Here is a 15,581-nt window from a genome sequence, read left to right as displayed (position 1 = left end):
TTCTTCAAAAAAATTCTTCAAAAATGACTAAAAAATTTTGAATCACGATCAATAATAAAACATGAAACACTATTATACTAATGAAATATTCAATAAAATTTCATATACTTACATTGATATTTTATGTATGATGATTCTCATAAGAAAAAAAAGAGGAAGAGTAGAAAAAAAAAAAAAAAAGAGGAAAAGAGAAAAATAAATTTTTAATATACTTACATTGACGTTTTATTTCAAGGAGAAAAGGCCACCGAAAAGAAGGATAGGTCCTAAAAAATGCTTGTTCTCACACTTCAAACAAAGCTGGAGAAAAGCTTACCGATGACATTTCCAAAGAAAAACAAGTAATCCAACCAAGTTCTAAAACAAAAGGTTATTCAGGACAACATTTTAAACTAATGAAAGTCTCATCTACGCCAGCCGAATGAGTTTTATTTGGAGAAACGTTCTGAGAAATAGATTGAAGTGACAACCGAATGAAGAAAACACCAAAACATGCTAAGCCCTATGTGTTGACTATAATTTCGTCCGATTCCATCCTCATCATATCATATAAGAACTATGTTTCATGAGTTCAAATCGAGCTGTGAAATATAACAAGTTGCCAGAGCACACTCGTTTTCCTGGATGAATTGATTTCCACCAATTTCATAAAGGAGCTCTTCCCTTTGCCTGAACCAGGGCTATAGTTCAACTACAACGAATGTGCAGCGCCGCCGAGCCTATATAAGAAAGAAAGCTTATTCTACAAACAATTGTTTGTATGGTACATTTAAGATTCTAAAATTCCAATCAGGTCAAAAAAAGAAGGCTTCACTAGGATTATGAGAAAAAGTAATTAGCTGACGGGTACAATCATTTGCTGCCCATTGTAACATGAGCGGGGAAGAATCTGACATGTCTACACTGTCTCAACTTAACTACAGCATCTGGTGTTCTCCCTGATAGAAGGTCCACATAGATGGCAGCAAGCACAGCTCTTGGATTGGTGGGCAGTGCAGACAGGGCTTTATTCACCAACAGGCTAGCCTGTTCAATATTTCCTTGTACTGCAGAAATTGCAGCAAGATTTACATATAGCACTCCACGAGCCTCTTCAGGCTTCATAAACATCATACCTTGGAATTCTTCACTAGTTTTGGCATTATGTTCACCATTTAACTCGTCGCCATCCCCATTTCTGTCTATTCTCCACTTCTCCCTTTCTTTGTCACTGTAAGGCAACTGGACATCGTTTTCTTCTGAAACATAGAATGACAAATACTCAGCTGCTTCTTCTGGTCGGTTCAGATAGCAAAGTGCTTCAGCCGCATATACATGACTCAGAAATATGTACATTCTAGAACAGTCTGACAATTGCCTAAGTTCTTTTGCAGCAGATAATGCTTTCAATGGATTCCCTAAACTCAACTCCACATAAGCTAGATTCCCAAGAACAGCCTGCCTTATCATGTTGTTTTCTTTTCTGCATATTTCCTCATATGAAGAAAGAGCGCTCTGCAATGTCATGTTCAAGATTACTCCTCCCTTGGTTTCTTTAAAATTGCCATTACTAGCAGGCACGGTGGCTGATGCTGCATTAGATGCCTTTAAATCACCTGCCAACACATTATTGTGGTTCCAGTTCTTGGCACTTGCAGAGGTTTCCTGATTGGAATCATCATCTTCGTTTCTAGAGAATGAAGCACTCGACTCTACCTTTCCATTATTATTCAGTAAATACAGAGCATTAAGGAGACACCGCCGAGCAAAAGGAAGAGAGAGTCTATGTTGGCCATCAGAGGTGATTAGACCATCCTCTACTGAGCGGTCAATATATTTATGTGCTGAACTGAAGCCATCAATCACCAATTGTCTCAATCTGCCAGATCCAACAACATGAACCTTAACCTCCTCCTCATCTGATAATGAAGAACCACTCTTTCTCGGAACACCCTTTTCTAGAGCTGACAAGCAGCATTCAGCAAATCGGAGCCAGAGAATGGGTCTGTTACAAAATATTGGTTGGGTCTTATCAAAACATCGAGCCGCAACCAATGGCCTTCCACGCAGCAAGTATTGCAAGCCACAGTTGTACATTATAAAAAGTGATTTATCCTGAGAAAAGTTAGAAAGCTTTAGTGGCTTCTCGGACCGCAGGGACACAGTGCATTCTAAAGCTTTAGAGAAGAAAAAAATTGAAGTGTGATGTTTCCCAAGCTGGTGATATATGCACCCCATATTGTTGTTGAAGATACAAAGCATGCCTGGCTCAGACCTATTACTTGATGTCATCAGTAATTTGATGGCCTTCCGATGGTTGCCACGAGCATATTCTAACTGAGACTTTAAAAGGAGTGCTGTAGATGAATCTCCAAAACGTGCGATGTTCATGGCAAGCTTGATTTCACGCTTGGCAGCCTTCAGGTTCCTTGCATGCAGCAGCAATCGAACCTTGTAAAGATGCAAATTTAGCTTCATATCGATGGCAGATGCTGCTTGGTCAGCTGATAATTTCAAGTTATCAGTTAGGATGAGCCTCTCCAAGTTCTCAGCACCAGTATCTAGTTCTGAATACAAGGTTTCATATTCTACTGTCTCATCAGTATTTTCCGGAACATTTCCATTGATGCTTGATTCTGCAAAGGAGACATCTGGAGCAGGGATGTTACTTGTACTAGCAACTTTCAATCCTGGGTTTGTCTGTTGTTGAATGCTGCTGCCACAATCTCCTTGTCCTACATGACCAATACCAAAAGATTTTTCCAGGTACTGAATAACATCCTGTAACATAAAAATAAATTCTTTGAACAAACCATCATCCATGCCCACACAAATATTACTCAAATCCATAGATCATAATTTGGAAAGATAAATCACCTAATCACATTATAAGTCAGCAAGATGTAAAATTATATGTAGCAGTGTACGACCATATGAGCACTTCTATAATAGGTTCTAAAATGAAAACTTTGGTGCCAGCCTAAATTTCATTGCCATGAATTATCACCTGAATTATAGGTTCTATAATAGGTAACGGTGGCCCATCCAAGAATTATCTCCTGACATGTTAACTCAAGCAGGTTTTGATGCCAGAGGGAGTGCCAAAGAAATAAATAAAGGGAAAACTTTATGCAGAACTAAAATTAAATGCGTAAGGCGCAGGTATTCAGGGTAGCTTTTGAGAAGTTTCTTGATCCATGATAGCAGCAGTGATGCAAGACAATGGATCCAGACTCTCTAAATATATGTGCAGTAATGAATGAAACGATTATTGGATTATTCAAGGCAAACAGGAATGTAGACAATAATCCCAATTGTCACAAATATGAAGTTAATATGAGCATGATAGTGTCAGCCGAGAACAGAAAAGAAATATCTCAAGCAGCACAAAAATGCAAAGATTCACAGAGTAACATCAGGTTGTCAAGATCATTACATTACCAGGTATCAAAGACTTCGAAACTTATGCAATTCACATGCTTAATCTAAAGCATTATATTAGACTGCTTGTCATAATTATTTATATTGAATTCAAGATGAGAGAACAGTAACAAAACATATCTAAAAGAGTTGGCATTTATTGTTGTCGGGTCAGAGAAAACTTGCTGATATTCTTGCTGTTCGGATCAAACTAAGAAATCATTTGTATACAATTTTGAGGGCTAGAGTTTAGGGTTCTAGAAGCGTGTCAAAGGTGATTCCAAATGGACATGGAGCCGTAGAGCTGATTAGACTCTAGCTTAGAGGAGACAGTTTGATAGGAAACATGGTGCAAGATAAAATGAAATTTGTGATGTTGGAAGTATTTAGTTGGACTCAGGATGCTGATTTATTGTTTTTATTGCCAATGTAAGGAGAACTGCGGTAATATGTCAAAAAATGACAAAAAGTTGTTGCATAGAATTCCAAGTGTTGGATTAAAGATTGAAGGAAGGGCATGGCAAGTTTTTCACATATACATGATCAACCATAGAGGGTGAAAGGGTGTGAGAGATAGGCTGTTTGAGGGGATAAAGAGAAAAAAAAAGAAGATATCAAATGAGTCAAGGAGAAAAATAGGGAGGTCGAGAGAAACAAAATCCAGAATCTCTCCAGGATTTCACAGATTATGAAAAAAAGCAAAAGCTCAAACACATGCTGATTCTTGAAAATCACACCCGGAATGAGCCACTTACTAATGCCTTCAGTATAAAATAAATCAACAAAGACCAAGTACGGCAAACTCAGACAAATTCCTCAGCAAATAACAATGAATTCCATCCAAAAGCATCACAAATAAATCTCAAGTAAAGATTTATTTTCTGTGGCTTGAATCCATGCTGATCAGCTGGCATGGTTCTGTCCCATAGCATGTCATCCCATTATCAAAATCCCATCATAACTCAAAAATTCAAATCTTGGAAAAAGAAATGTCGAGAACAGAATAATTTAAAATGGTGAAGAGATAACAGATGAAACCCCACTTGATTGATCAAAAGGCATGGCTCAGAACCAAAAAAAACAAAAGATCAAACACGCCATGCTAAGCATCATGCTAGTTCAAGGGCTTGATCTCAGACAAGAGATAGGCATTCATGTGAACATCGTGTTGGCACAATACATGCCAATCGGCAATGGCAATTGACAATGCAGACATCAAGATGTATCATCTATCCAAAGATGTATCATCATGCCAATCGGCAATTGGCAATTGACCAATCATGTAGTTAATCAATCATCTTAAGAAGAGACTACATAGCTCCAAAATTCATGTATCATCTATCCAAACATTTGTTAGAAATTGTGTGTAATGCATAAATCACTACTTCAAGATGGTCTCCATCAACTATTCCCGAATAAAATTGAAGTAAAATTGTGTTTGGATTGACTACAATGATGAAAACAACAAGAAGCCGATGAAGAGGTATCTGAGTCAATTGAGCTAAGTTAAATAACAAACCTTAAGAACTATAGAATTTCGATTAAGTAGGACTAAGATTGAATATATGAAATGTAAATTTAGAAACACTAAGAAAAGAACCAAGTTAGGTCAATCAGTTTTAACAGTGTGAGGAGTGATAGAACATAACCTAAAAAGAAAAGTACCAGAAACGACAAAAAGATATATTTTCTTTTAACTAGATATATTTTCTTGCACTGAGCTAAGCTACAAGAAAGATATACGTAACTGGAAATATCCATTTAACCGACCCCAACTAGTTGGTGGACATTAAGCTTCTTCTTGTATCATACATTAAATGTATCACAAATAAGTTTCTGCAGATGTCAGGAGTGGTAAGAGATGGCTAAGAGATGTACTACTTCCCTTTGGTTGACCTACGGCTTGGCCTTCATTTTTCAGGCTCCCTTTGCATGAATCATACTTTATAAGTTAAAAACATATAGACTATATATTTAGTAATAAGTTAAATATAATTTACATACTAAATTAATAATTACAACTTACCTATATTATATTTTATATATTATATATGTTAGTTTATCAGATAAATTGGATACAAAAATATAATTCAATGTACAGTCTTGGTTCACAGCCAAAACCAAACTGAACTAAACAATCATTATGAGCTGGACCACTTAGACTTACACAGAAATTTGTACAGTATTCTTGAGCCAATCCAGGTAATTCAGAAATCGACCAAGTGGACCAACTCATGTTTTATCAACTGACTAGGTGTCGTTAAAAAGACTAAATCGGCCCAAATCACTCCTCTTATATTAACTCGGTTCAACCCAATTCATTATATAAGCATATTAACAGTGCCGAGCCAAATCTCGTACCAACCACGATCCAACACATTATTATATTTATCCAATTCATTATCTCTATATGATCTCTTCACTCCTCTCACCTTTAATAAGCTACGAGACTCCAATAGGGCACATGCAGATGGCATTGGTCAATCACAGTGGTGATAGCAGTGATGCCAGCCCCAATGGCCAATGGTGATGACAACGAAAGACAACAACAACAATGGCAAATCAAGAAGTTAATTAGTCTGCTTTTCCACTTATTTTCCTAGGTCCACTCTCCCACTTTTCGTACCTGCCCATCTGATCTCCTCCACAAGCCCTTCCCTTCCCATTTGATCTTCCTCCCTCTATCCCTTTCTCTTCTCTTTCTTTTCTTCAACTTTTCATCTTTTTTTATTCAGACAACGAAATTCCAAGCTGAAATCAAATAATCTTTACCAAGATAGGCTAACTTAATTCATTCCCACCAGATCATTGCTTATTGGCAGCCAACTTCTCAATAACCCAAGTAATTGAGATACTCAGATTACCAAGGGTCAATCCCCATAATCATCTACTTCTAAAGTTGAAGTACCAGATCAAGGCAAGACTTTTTTAAATAGTTATTTTAGAACTCCAAGAAATAAAAATACATTGGCAACAAGAAAAAAGAAAGTAGATCATTTACGTAAGTCCATCCATTTTGGTCTAGTTACATACTGACCCCTCTGCTATTGCTATTTACAACATGATACCAATATTTTCTTCAATTTTACATCCTCTTTCTATGGCAATAGGCATCAACTTTAGCCAAATATTATAAAAATCTAGAGTTTTGTTTACCCTTTCCAAAATCAATATTTGGAAAATATGCCCATATAATTATGTATCTCTAAACTTCCAGTCCAATCCCTCTACCCACAAATGGCTGAATCCAATCTTCTCAAATTGGCTTTTCGATCATCGTAAAAAGATTGGTTGATTTGAAGTCAATTCCAAGTATTAAACCTAGACCCACAAGGAGGAACATTCAAATTGAAAGCTTAGATCCGAGAATAATATTGGAGAAAGATGGGCACTTATCCCTCTTGACTGCAGCAAATCATTGAATGAACTTCAAGCTGCTATTACAGTAAGTCTCTTTCAACTTCACATAACAGTGGAATAGAGCAAAGGTTGGCAGAGTAAGGGACGAGGGTAGTTTGTGTTAGGAGGAAGAAATACTGGGGAGGACAGTAAGGGAATCCATCTACAAAATACAAGCCTAATTATGGTACTGTACATTTGTGACAAGCTACCGAAGGGCAAAAGCTTAGGCAGCAGAACTGGTTGGGAGTGGTCCACACATAACAAAAAGAAACCATCAGTGTCATTGTAAAAAATAGTGAAGAGAGAAGTTTAAAGATTTAATAAAACAAATGGAGGGCCACTTGTACAAATAATTAGTGCAGGTTACATCATAATGAACAACTACCTCTATCCCAAGATATAAGTCAAACATAATCATCAAAGATCTTTGGAGAAAAAAACACAAAGTGCTCTTTTAAGTCAACGAATGTGTTTCAAAGTCATTAATTATGCAAAGGCCTCAAACAATAAGAATGAAGTTCCACTTATCATGACAAAGGCAAGCTAACTGTGACCAACATTTTGCCAATGTCAAATCAATCATGCACAAAATTATTGACCCCATTTATTTATCACAGCTTTAAATTTAAAATAACAACAGCTAAATGTGATCATAGCATGCACAAAAACAGATATTACAACTTTATACAAAAAAACATAATAGTTAATGGTTTCAGAGTTCAGCTTATGATGAAATTGGTGCAACTCCAATGGATCAGTCAATTAACTCCAATTCTTTTTTCCTTTATTTTTATCAAGATCAACATAATTATTAGCAACCATACTATTGGTAGTGTATTTGATAAAGACACAAAAAATTGATATATCGAAGGAAGGATCCCAGCATCTCAAAAGAGAGCTCTGTATCATAATCAATACACTCAGACAATGTGTATCGCAACATTTTCATGTTGTGCTCCACACCATAGAATGTAGAACCTACAATGGGGCAGCAAAAGAAATGACACCTCAGGTGTAAACTTACTGCAGCTTTTGAAACGTCTTGGCAGGCTGATGCAATATCCAATAGAAGAAGGCACACATTAAGAGCTATTCTCTGCAAAAACAAAAAGAACTAAGTAAAGAAAAAAAGAAGAATCACCATATGAATACATAAGATAAATACGAACTGAGAAAGACCTCGTCAACAGGCTCAATATTCTGAAATAATTTTTCAAGAACCGATAATGCATGTGCATATTCATGCACATGGTAGAGAACGACAGCCTGTGGAGCACCAAAATTAACAAACATATCAGAATGCTTTGATTTGTGCATTCAATGGTGCTGGTAAAAGGAACTTCTACTCAAAATTTAAAAAAAATAAAAAATAACATAGATATACATACAATGTTCAGCATTATTACTGAAGTGCCACACTCCTCTGCATAAAGAATTCTGCCACCATTTATAGCAGAAATTTGCTGTAGTGAAGCATTATTCACTTTAGATCCAGAAATCATAACATTCCCACTACCATTCCCACATTCGACCTGTTTTCCAGAAGAATGTGCAAGTGCTTCACTTTGCTCCTATATAAGAGATAATTAGTCCAGAAAAATGAGCAAGTAAAATGCGTCAGATAATTATTAAAAAAGATCTATCACTTTGGATGTTAAAACCAGACTCACTTACAAGCATAAAATGTTGGTCCAAAGAGTGAGATAGATCATAGAAAAATAACTAGACAGGTAATCAATACTTTATTATCATTTACAAATTTTGTCCAAATGTAGAACAAATGGTGAAAATATGCAGTCTGAAGAAACATAGAAGATTGGCAGAAACCAAAGGAAAGGTGATAGATGACTCCCAAGTAACCACAATAGCTTCTGGTATAGCAGAGACAAGAGACTTCAAAGATTACCTATCATAAACCTCAAATTTACAATTGATAGCTAAAAAGAATAGTTGAATAGGCACGAAAAGAAACACCATGCTAGTTCTATATCAACAGAGGGCAGAGATTTTGTGGAACAGTTTAAAGTCACTGGAAAAATACATCAATGTTCATCTAAAAGAGTGATCTTTTTCAGGAAAATCGCTTCAAAACAAGCAATGAAAAGTCTGTTACTATAAAGAACTGGAAAATCATTACACAACAAAATTGCATCACTTGAATTTCTTAATGCGTATCTTGAAATCCAGTTCATCAGAAACACCTACATCACATGAATTAAGTGTATAACTATTGGGTGTCATGCACATCCAAGAAGCAAATCTTCCTGACGTGGGAATACAATCTAGGCGGTAGTCTTGTAACCACATCCTCGATTGGTCTTATCATAATTCATAAGAGCAACTTAATTCATTTCTTAGATCCCATTAGGCATCAGTAACTCACCATACCTCAAATGATAAATGTTCTTACCATAATTATCCAAATAGTACTTAGCTTTAGTTACAAAAATCTAAAAGACTTATATAATGATTAAACTTGTGTAAGTATACATTATGCTTAAGCTTTTCTAAACTAGAAACAATGTACAAAATTCCTCCAGTGGAGTGAATGGAAGGAAACACTTTGAGCTTTCTTTGCCAGAACCTAATGTAATGGTTGGCATTTCTAAAAACTGACTTCTTGGACCCTCCAAAAGTCAAAAACGAGAAGGGAAGCAAGGAAGTTTCAACAGTGGAAATCCTTGTAAGCTACTTAAACCTTAATGTTCCATTTGTATCCTTCTATTACATCAGAATATATATATATATATATATATATATATATATATATATATATATATATAGCTTTAATAAAATACCAAACAATGTATTATTAATTGAATAAAATTTGCTTAAGTTAAAACTGTGTTAACATGACGAGTTTTTGACATGCTCTCTGAGATTAATAGTTAAAGCCGACAAAAGAAATAATCTTGCAACAAATCCATACAAAATAATAAGCCTTGATTATCAATATGTCAAAAATTAAATGCAAAATTAGCATTACTTACTTTAACCTTACAAAGGAACTAAAATATTGTGATGAATATATGATTCCAAAATAGATTCTTCCATTAGAATGATAAAAAACCCAGGAAGTGTAATCAACTGTAGAACGGCATTACTTACTTTAACCTTACAAAGGACATCAAGCAGATTCCTAGGATCAGAACAACCATCTCGGTAGTGTTCTGCAACAAGAATGTTATGAACAACCTGAAATTCAATACAAAAATGCCAACTAAGATTACACACTCACTTGACAACAAATCAGCACACCAAAAGTACTAATACTCTTTTATATGCAAGTCATCAGAAAAACATAGTACTGAATAGTTCAATAACACAATATAAGTTCAATGAATATGAAGCAGATCTTAGGACACACACATTCTAATTTATACATATTAAATTACAGAAAAAAGTGCAGTTAAAATACTCTTGCTCCTCCCTCCTGCAAAAATGACATACCACATTTAATCAAGCACAAATGCTACCAAGGAATATATCTTAAACAGACGAACAAAAGGTTTTCAATTTCATGGCAAACCTCCAAGCTTGTAACATGCAAAAAATAATTACCAAATCAAAGGAACCACAAAAAAGAGCTTACAATGTTCCAAATTCATGGAATGTAAAGGCTCTAAGGTGATTCATGTAAACATTGAAAAGTAAAGATGTGACAAAATTATACATTAAATTAACGAAAATTTCTATATAGAGCTAATGAACCAAAATTTTGACATAAATTAGTTTATTCTTTTAACACAATGCATCTAGATAAAAATTATTTATAACTATGCAAAATATAGCAATCAACGTATGAGAAAAAAAAAAACTGAATACACAAAAAAGAATCAACTTTTTCCATGAACATCTGCTCTCTTCCATTAAAGGACCTTGAAAATTACAAGGAATGCCTGAGGCCTACACCTCCTGGATCAAGGGCATCAAGTAATAAAAAGAGGGAAACATATGATTAGAACTCAAAAGCGAGTTCACCTGCAATAAAGTTTCATATTAAATTATTTGGCAGCTACTGAAGATAACCAGAAATATATGAGGGAGAAGGGAGGAGAGAAAATAAGTAGTGATTGCAAATAAAGATAAGAAATCCATTACAGCATCCTCTTCAACAAGTGGTTCTCCAATATAAGGTAAAGAAAGAAGGCCTTCCCAAATATTAAAATTTTTAAAAATACATATTACGATTGATAAATATGATAACAAAAAAAATGACACATTGATATAAAGTACCAAGTTACAATGCAGGAAATAATAGCAGATATCAAAGTTGAGATGTTCCTACCTAACATGATTTATAATTTTATATAGACGTCCTGTATGCACAAGTTCGAATCACCAGCAACACAAAAACAATCTCTCCACATGGAGATGTCAGGGAGGGCTTAAAAATATTAGTAATATTTAAAATAGAGAAAGACGAAAAGAAAAGCAACAATAAAGAGAATAAAATAGAACATCAATATAACAAGGAAGAAATGCTATGAAGTGCAGCAGACATGCTGTCGGCCATATTAGTAAAATTGATAATCTAACAAAGTCATAAGTAGTTGAAGTCCCAAAACTAACTTGGTCAAAATGCAGATTCGAGAGAACTGATAACTACAAGATTTTGTGTAAGAAATTTACATACATTTGGACCATGGATACGAGCTGCAATATTTAATGAAGGGTCAGGGGGGAGGATAGTGGCAACCAACAGCGAAATGAAGTTGGTCGATGACATAAGCTCACACGTCGAAGAAATGAAGCTACAGAAGGCGGCATAGGAGGAGAGGCTCGAGGTCCGGTGATGTAGGGAGGAAGTGGCACATGTGGTCTGGAGATGTAGGGTAGAGGAGGCTCGCAACCTGCCGACATAGAGCAGAGAAAGCTTGTGATCTTGTGGCGTAGGGTGAACAAAGCTCGTGATCTAGCAGCGTAGGGTAGAGGAGGCTCGCAATATGGCGGCATAGAATGGAGGAAGCTCGCGATCCGAGAACATAGTGCAAAGGCAACCTGTAGTAGGGTTTCTGATTCCTTACACTGGGTCAGGCACGTGGGCTCGGGAGTGTGTGTGTGGAAGGGGCGTGTAAATGCTATGAATAGTTGGTTCGTTTGAGCCAACTATGTCAACTTGGTTGAACCTGGACTCATTTTGATCAGGCGCCCACCTGAGTCGCCCAGCGCCTAGGCCCAAGCGCACGCTGGAGTGGCACCTCCTTCAAACCCCTCGCATGACCCAATTATGAGGAGCTCGGGCCTCACCTCGCCTCGCTCAAGCCCCTTTTGAAAACAAAATCCAATCGATAGGTACCAATTTGGATGGACAAATTAACAATAAGCAGATGATTGATTCTCGAAATAGAAGGTGTAAAAATGGAGAATTAGAGGCCAGCCAGAAACTATAAGCCTTTTTCAGAACATCATGAGTCCATACTTATTAAATTATCAGTTGAATACCTTGAAGATTAACAATAATAACCAGGCCCACTTTTGACATATAAGACTCTTGATGTTTTGCAAGTGCTTTGGTAAGCAAGAATGATGCTGAGATGGAGAGGAAATAAGTGGAATGGATTAAAGGGAAGATAAACAAGCTCACCACCCAAGAAAGACATCCAAGGGAGATGTTAGCCCCAAAGAGTCTAACGAGATTTAGGAACTCACCACTCTAAGGAATCCACCTAAGAGATGAGAACAGAAACCACTTGAGAAACATTGTGCGCACACAAAGCTTCCAAGACATGATATATATAGTGGTAGGCTTTGATCGACCCTCCAATGATTAAATCTAATCAAAAGAAATGAAAAATAATTAAAGACTCATACAATAACTAAAAGTCATCTACGAACTCCAAAAGGTGAGCATTTTCTTCCAAATCGGATAGAGAAGTCATTATGACTTTTCCAAAAAGGAATGAACATAACTTCTTTTAGAAAACTTTAAAATTGAACACCGTAAAATACCTCGGCTTGCTAACTGAATAAGCTTTCTAATGATGTATAATTTACCTCATGAATATCTCAGAATGAATCTCGAAATTAATCTGAAATAAGTCTCAAAATTCTGGTTTATTAGACAACTAAGGGACCACTGACACTTGACTTCTCTTGATTCAAAGTTTAATGACACTCCCGTGTCAAAGAAGTAGCCAATTACTGACTTCTAGTGCACTATAGCTCTGAAAGGATCACATTTGAATCTCACAACACTACAAAACTCAACAGGAAGCTACACGTTTAAGAGTTTAAAATGCACTTTACATGACCTAGTCCTAGATAAACGACTCCACCTATACAGAAACCTAAGCCAACCTAATTCCACATCATCCTATTGGGTCATCCATTTCTCATTTACTTGTTCACTTCCTCTAAAATCTCAATCAATAGCTGCTGCTTATTCAAAAAAGAATACCAGGAGAGATCAGCAAATACACAGTTAGAAATATTAACATTTCTATTATAAATATGAAATTGCCAGGCACTGAGTGATGATAAAAAGTTTCCAAGGTATCCCTAAAGAACGAAACATAAAAAGAACAAACCTAAGCATACGACTGCATCAACAGCAGAGCCATATCTATACAGCCAGTGAAAATTGAGTTTGCATTACAGCTATCTAATAACCATTTTTTGGCATAATATGCTTTCTATTTTTAGCACACAATACATAAGGCAATGGCACGGGAAAAGGACATGGTGCTTGTTAAGTATCTAAACACAACGAAAAACAAAACAATAATAGAACTTATTCAAGTTGTCCTAAATTTTTCTTTTAGTAGGAATTAAGTCGTCAAATAACTGAAAATTCATGTTTGTGCTCAATCTTCCAAAGTTTTTTCATCATCAGGGAAATTTTCTTTTCTATACAGTCTAAAGAAGAAGCAAAAACATGAATAAGAACTCATTTCTAGAAACCTAAAACCAGCAATTCATGCAAATATTTCTCAGAAGTTAGAATTGCTCATTGGATCAGTGAGGGAGAAAACAGCAACCTAGAAATCCGAGTCAAATGAGCATAAAATTTCAGAACAAGTATCAGGATAGAGAATATTAATTTTTTCTATATAAGAAATGTTAGCAACAACGAACGAATCAAATCAGACGGCTAAAAATGCAACCCAACCAGTAATTTTATGACGCGTGACCAACTTCCGGAAAACAGGAACTCTCAGAAATCTCGCCACATAATCGTACAATTCAAGAGATAAACCCCCACACACCTTCGCATCGTCGTGCTTCTTCTGCAGTAGCTGATTCAGGACATCAATGCACTCTTGGAGCCGCCGGCTCTGGAACAGGAAAGCTGCCTCCTTGGCCAATCCCCTGGCGTCAGAAAGACGACTTTCATCACTCACAGGCCCATCCTTGCTTCCGGCCAAAGCCGTTGCCGCGGGCACAGTCGACGATTCCTTTGCTTCCATCCTCAAATCAGACTGGTCCAATCGAACTTCCAAGTAACCGATAAAGTAGAGGGACGGACAAGTGGGAGAGATGGGGATCAGTTGGGACGAATCGGCGAGATTAAGGCGGAGAACGGGCAAGGATTTCAGAGGCCATGGTAGGGTTTTGGGGAGAAGAGGGTCGGAATTGGGGTTAGGGTTTGGAAACGGGGATGGAGAGGAGAAAGAGTTACGAGAACAACTTGGTCTATTACACTTTAGGAGGCCGTCGGCGAGAAAGGGAGAGGCCGATACGAGGGGCGGAAGCGGAGGAGCTTTTGTACGTAAATAAGAAAGGAGGGAGATGCAGAGACGCAAAAAGAGAGTCGGGGAAATGCACCGAGAAGATAGAAGGAACGAAAACGGGAAAGGCTTTGATTGGACTTCCATCATCGTTAGCACGTGATAATCACGTGATTTCGATAATAAATTATATACTTGATTTATAACCAAACACCCGCCTCATATCTTTCGAGCACTACTCACGTGCCGAATATATATATATATATATATATATATATATATATATATATATATATATATATATATTCTTTTTTTCTTGTTACCAAAAGCAAAAGTACTACTAATATATATATATATATATATATATATATATATATATATTCCTTTTTTCTTGTTACCAAAAGCAAAAGTACTACTAATATATATATATATATATATATATATATATTCTTTTTTTCTTGTTACCAAAAGCAAAAGTACTACTAATATATATATATATATATATATATATATATATATATATATATATATATATATATTCTTTTTTTCTTGTTAACAAAAGCAAAAGCACTCTTAGTAGTACTGCAAGGTCCTCCCGCCAAAAAAATGGATCTTCAAGTCCTGACATGTCTGGTTGCTTTGTTAGCTTCCATGGACACATGGTTAACTGAAATTTCATCCATGAAGGACATCAACACAAAAATATCACTGAATAGAGTCACAATCATCCTCATATTTGCTGGTGAATATTAAATTTTCATTCTACTAATAATACAATCTATTGTTGTCAGTGTATATGTAAATTTGAAGGTAAAATGCACAAATATAAGATGTAGTTACAGTCATAATGAATGCTGTTAAATTTACATTCAAAATCAAGCTGAAAATGTGCTAAATTGAACAAACACCATAATAAATTACAAAATCACTTTTTTATAGTATCATCAATCTATTGGAAAATTTTGAAACAAACCAACAGATTGAGGAACTGGAAGATCACGCTTAGATAGTACAATCTCTGAGGGGCAACCAAGGAATGAACCGCAAGGAAACGTTATCCATGGAGGTCATCCTTCATCCAGCTCCAAGAATGTGTATCGAAAACAGATT

General features: G+C 36.0%; 1 protein-coding gene across 2 annotated transcripts; it reads right to left on the bottom strand.

Moving 5' to 3' along the window:
* Positions 1-722: 722 nt before the first annotated feature.
* LOC135641187 (uncharacterized) lies at positions 723-14,577 on the bottom strand. Of its 2 annotated transcripts, XM_065156345.1 has the most exons (6): positions 14,010-14,577; positions 9,910-9,996; positions 8,190-8,372; positions 7,981-8,067; positions 7,826-7,897; positions 723-2,760 (listed from the first exon to the last, which is right to left on the bottom strand). In XM_065156345.1, the coding sequence occupies exons 1-6, from the start codon at positions 14,208-14,210 to the stop codon at positions 853-855; spliced, it is 2,538 nt and encodes an 845-aa protein (XP_065012417.1). In that variant the 5' UTR covers positions 14,211-14,577; the 3' UTR covers positions 723-852. The 2 variants fall into 2 exon arrangements, with proteins under 2 accessions (XP_065012417.1, XP_065012418.1); XM_065156346.1 differs by lacking the exons at positions 9,910-9,996; positions 14,010-14,577 and adding an exon at positions 9,792-9,802.
* Between the last annotated feature and the right edge of the window lie 1,004 nt (positions 14,578-15,581).

Source organism: Musa acuminata, chromosome BXJ3-6 (genome assembly GCF_036884655.1).
Source record: "Musa acuminata AAA Group cultivar baxijiao chromosome BXJ3-6, Cavendish_Baxijiao_AAA, whole genome shotgun sequence".
In the NCBI taxonomy this organism is placed as follows: domain Eukaryota; kingdom Viridiplantae; phylum Streptophyta; class Magnoliopsida; order Zingiberales; family Musaceae; genus Musa; species Musa acuminata.
This window is presented reverse-complemented; position numbering and strand designations above follow the sequence as displayed.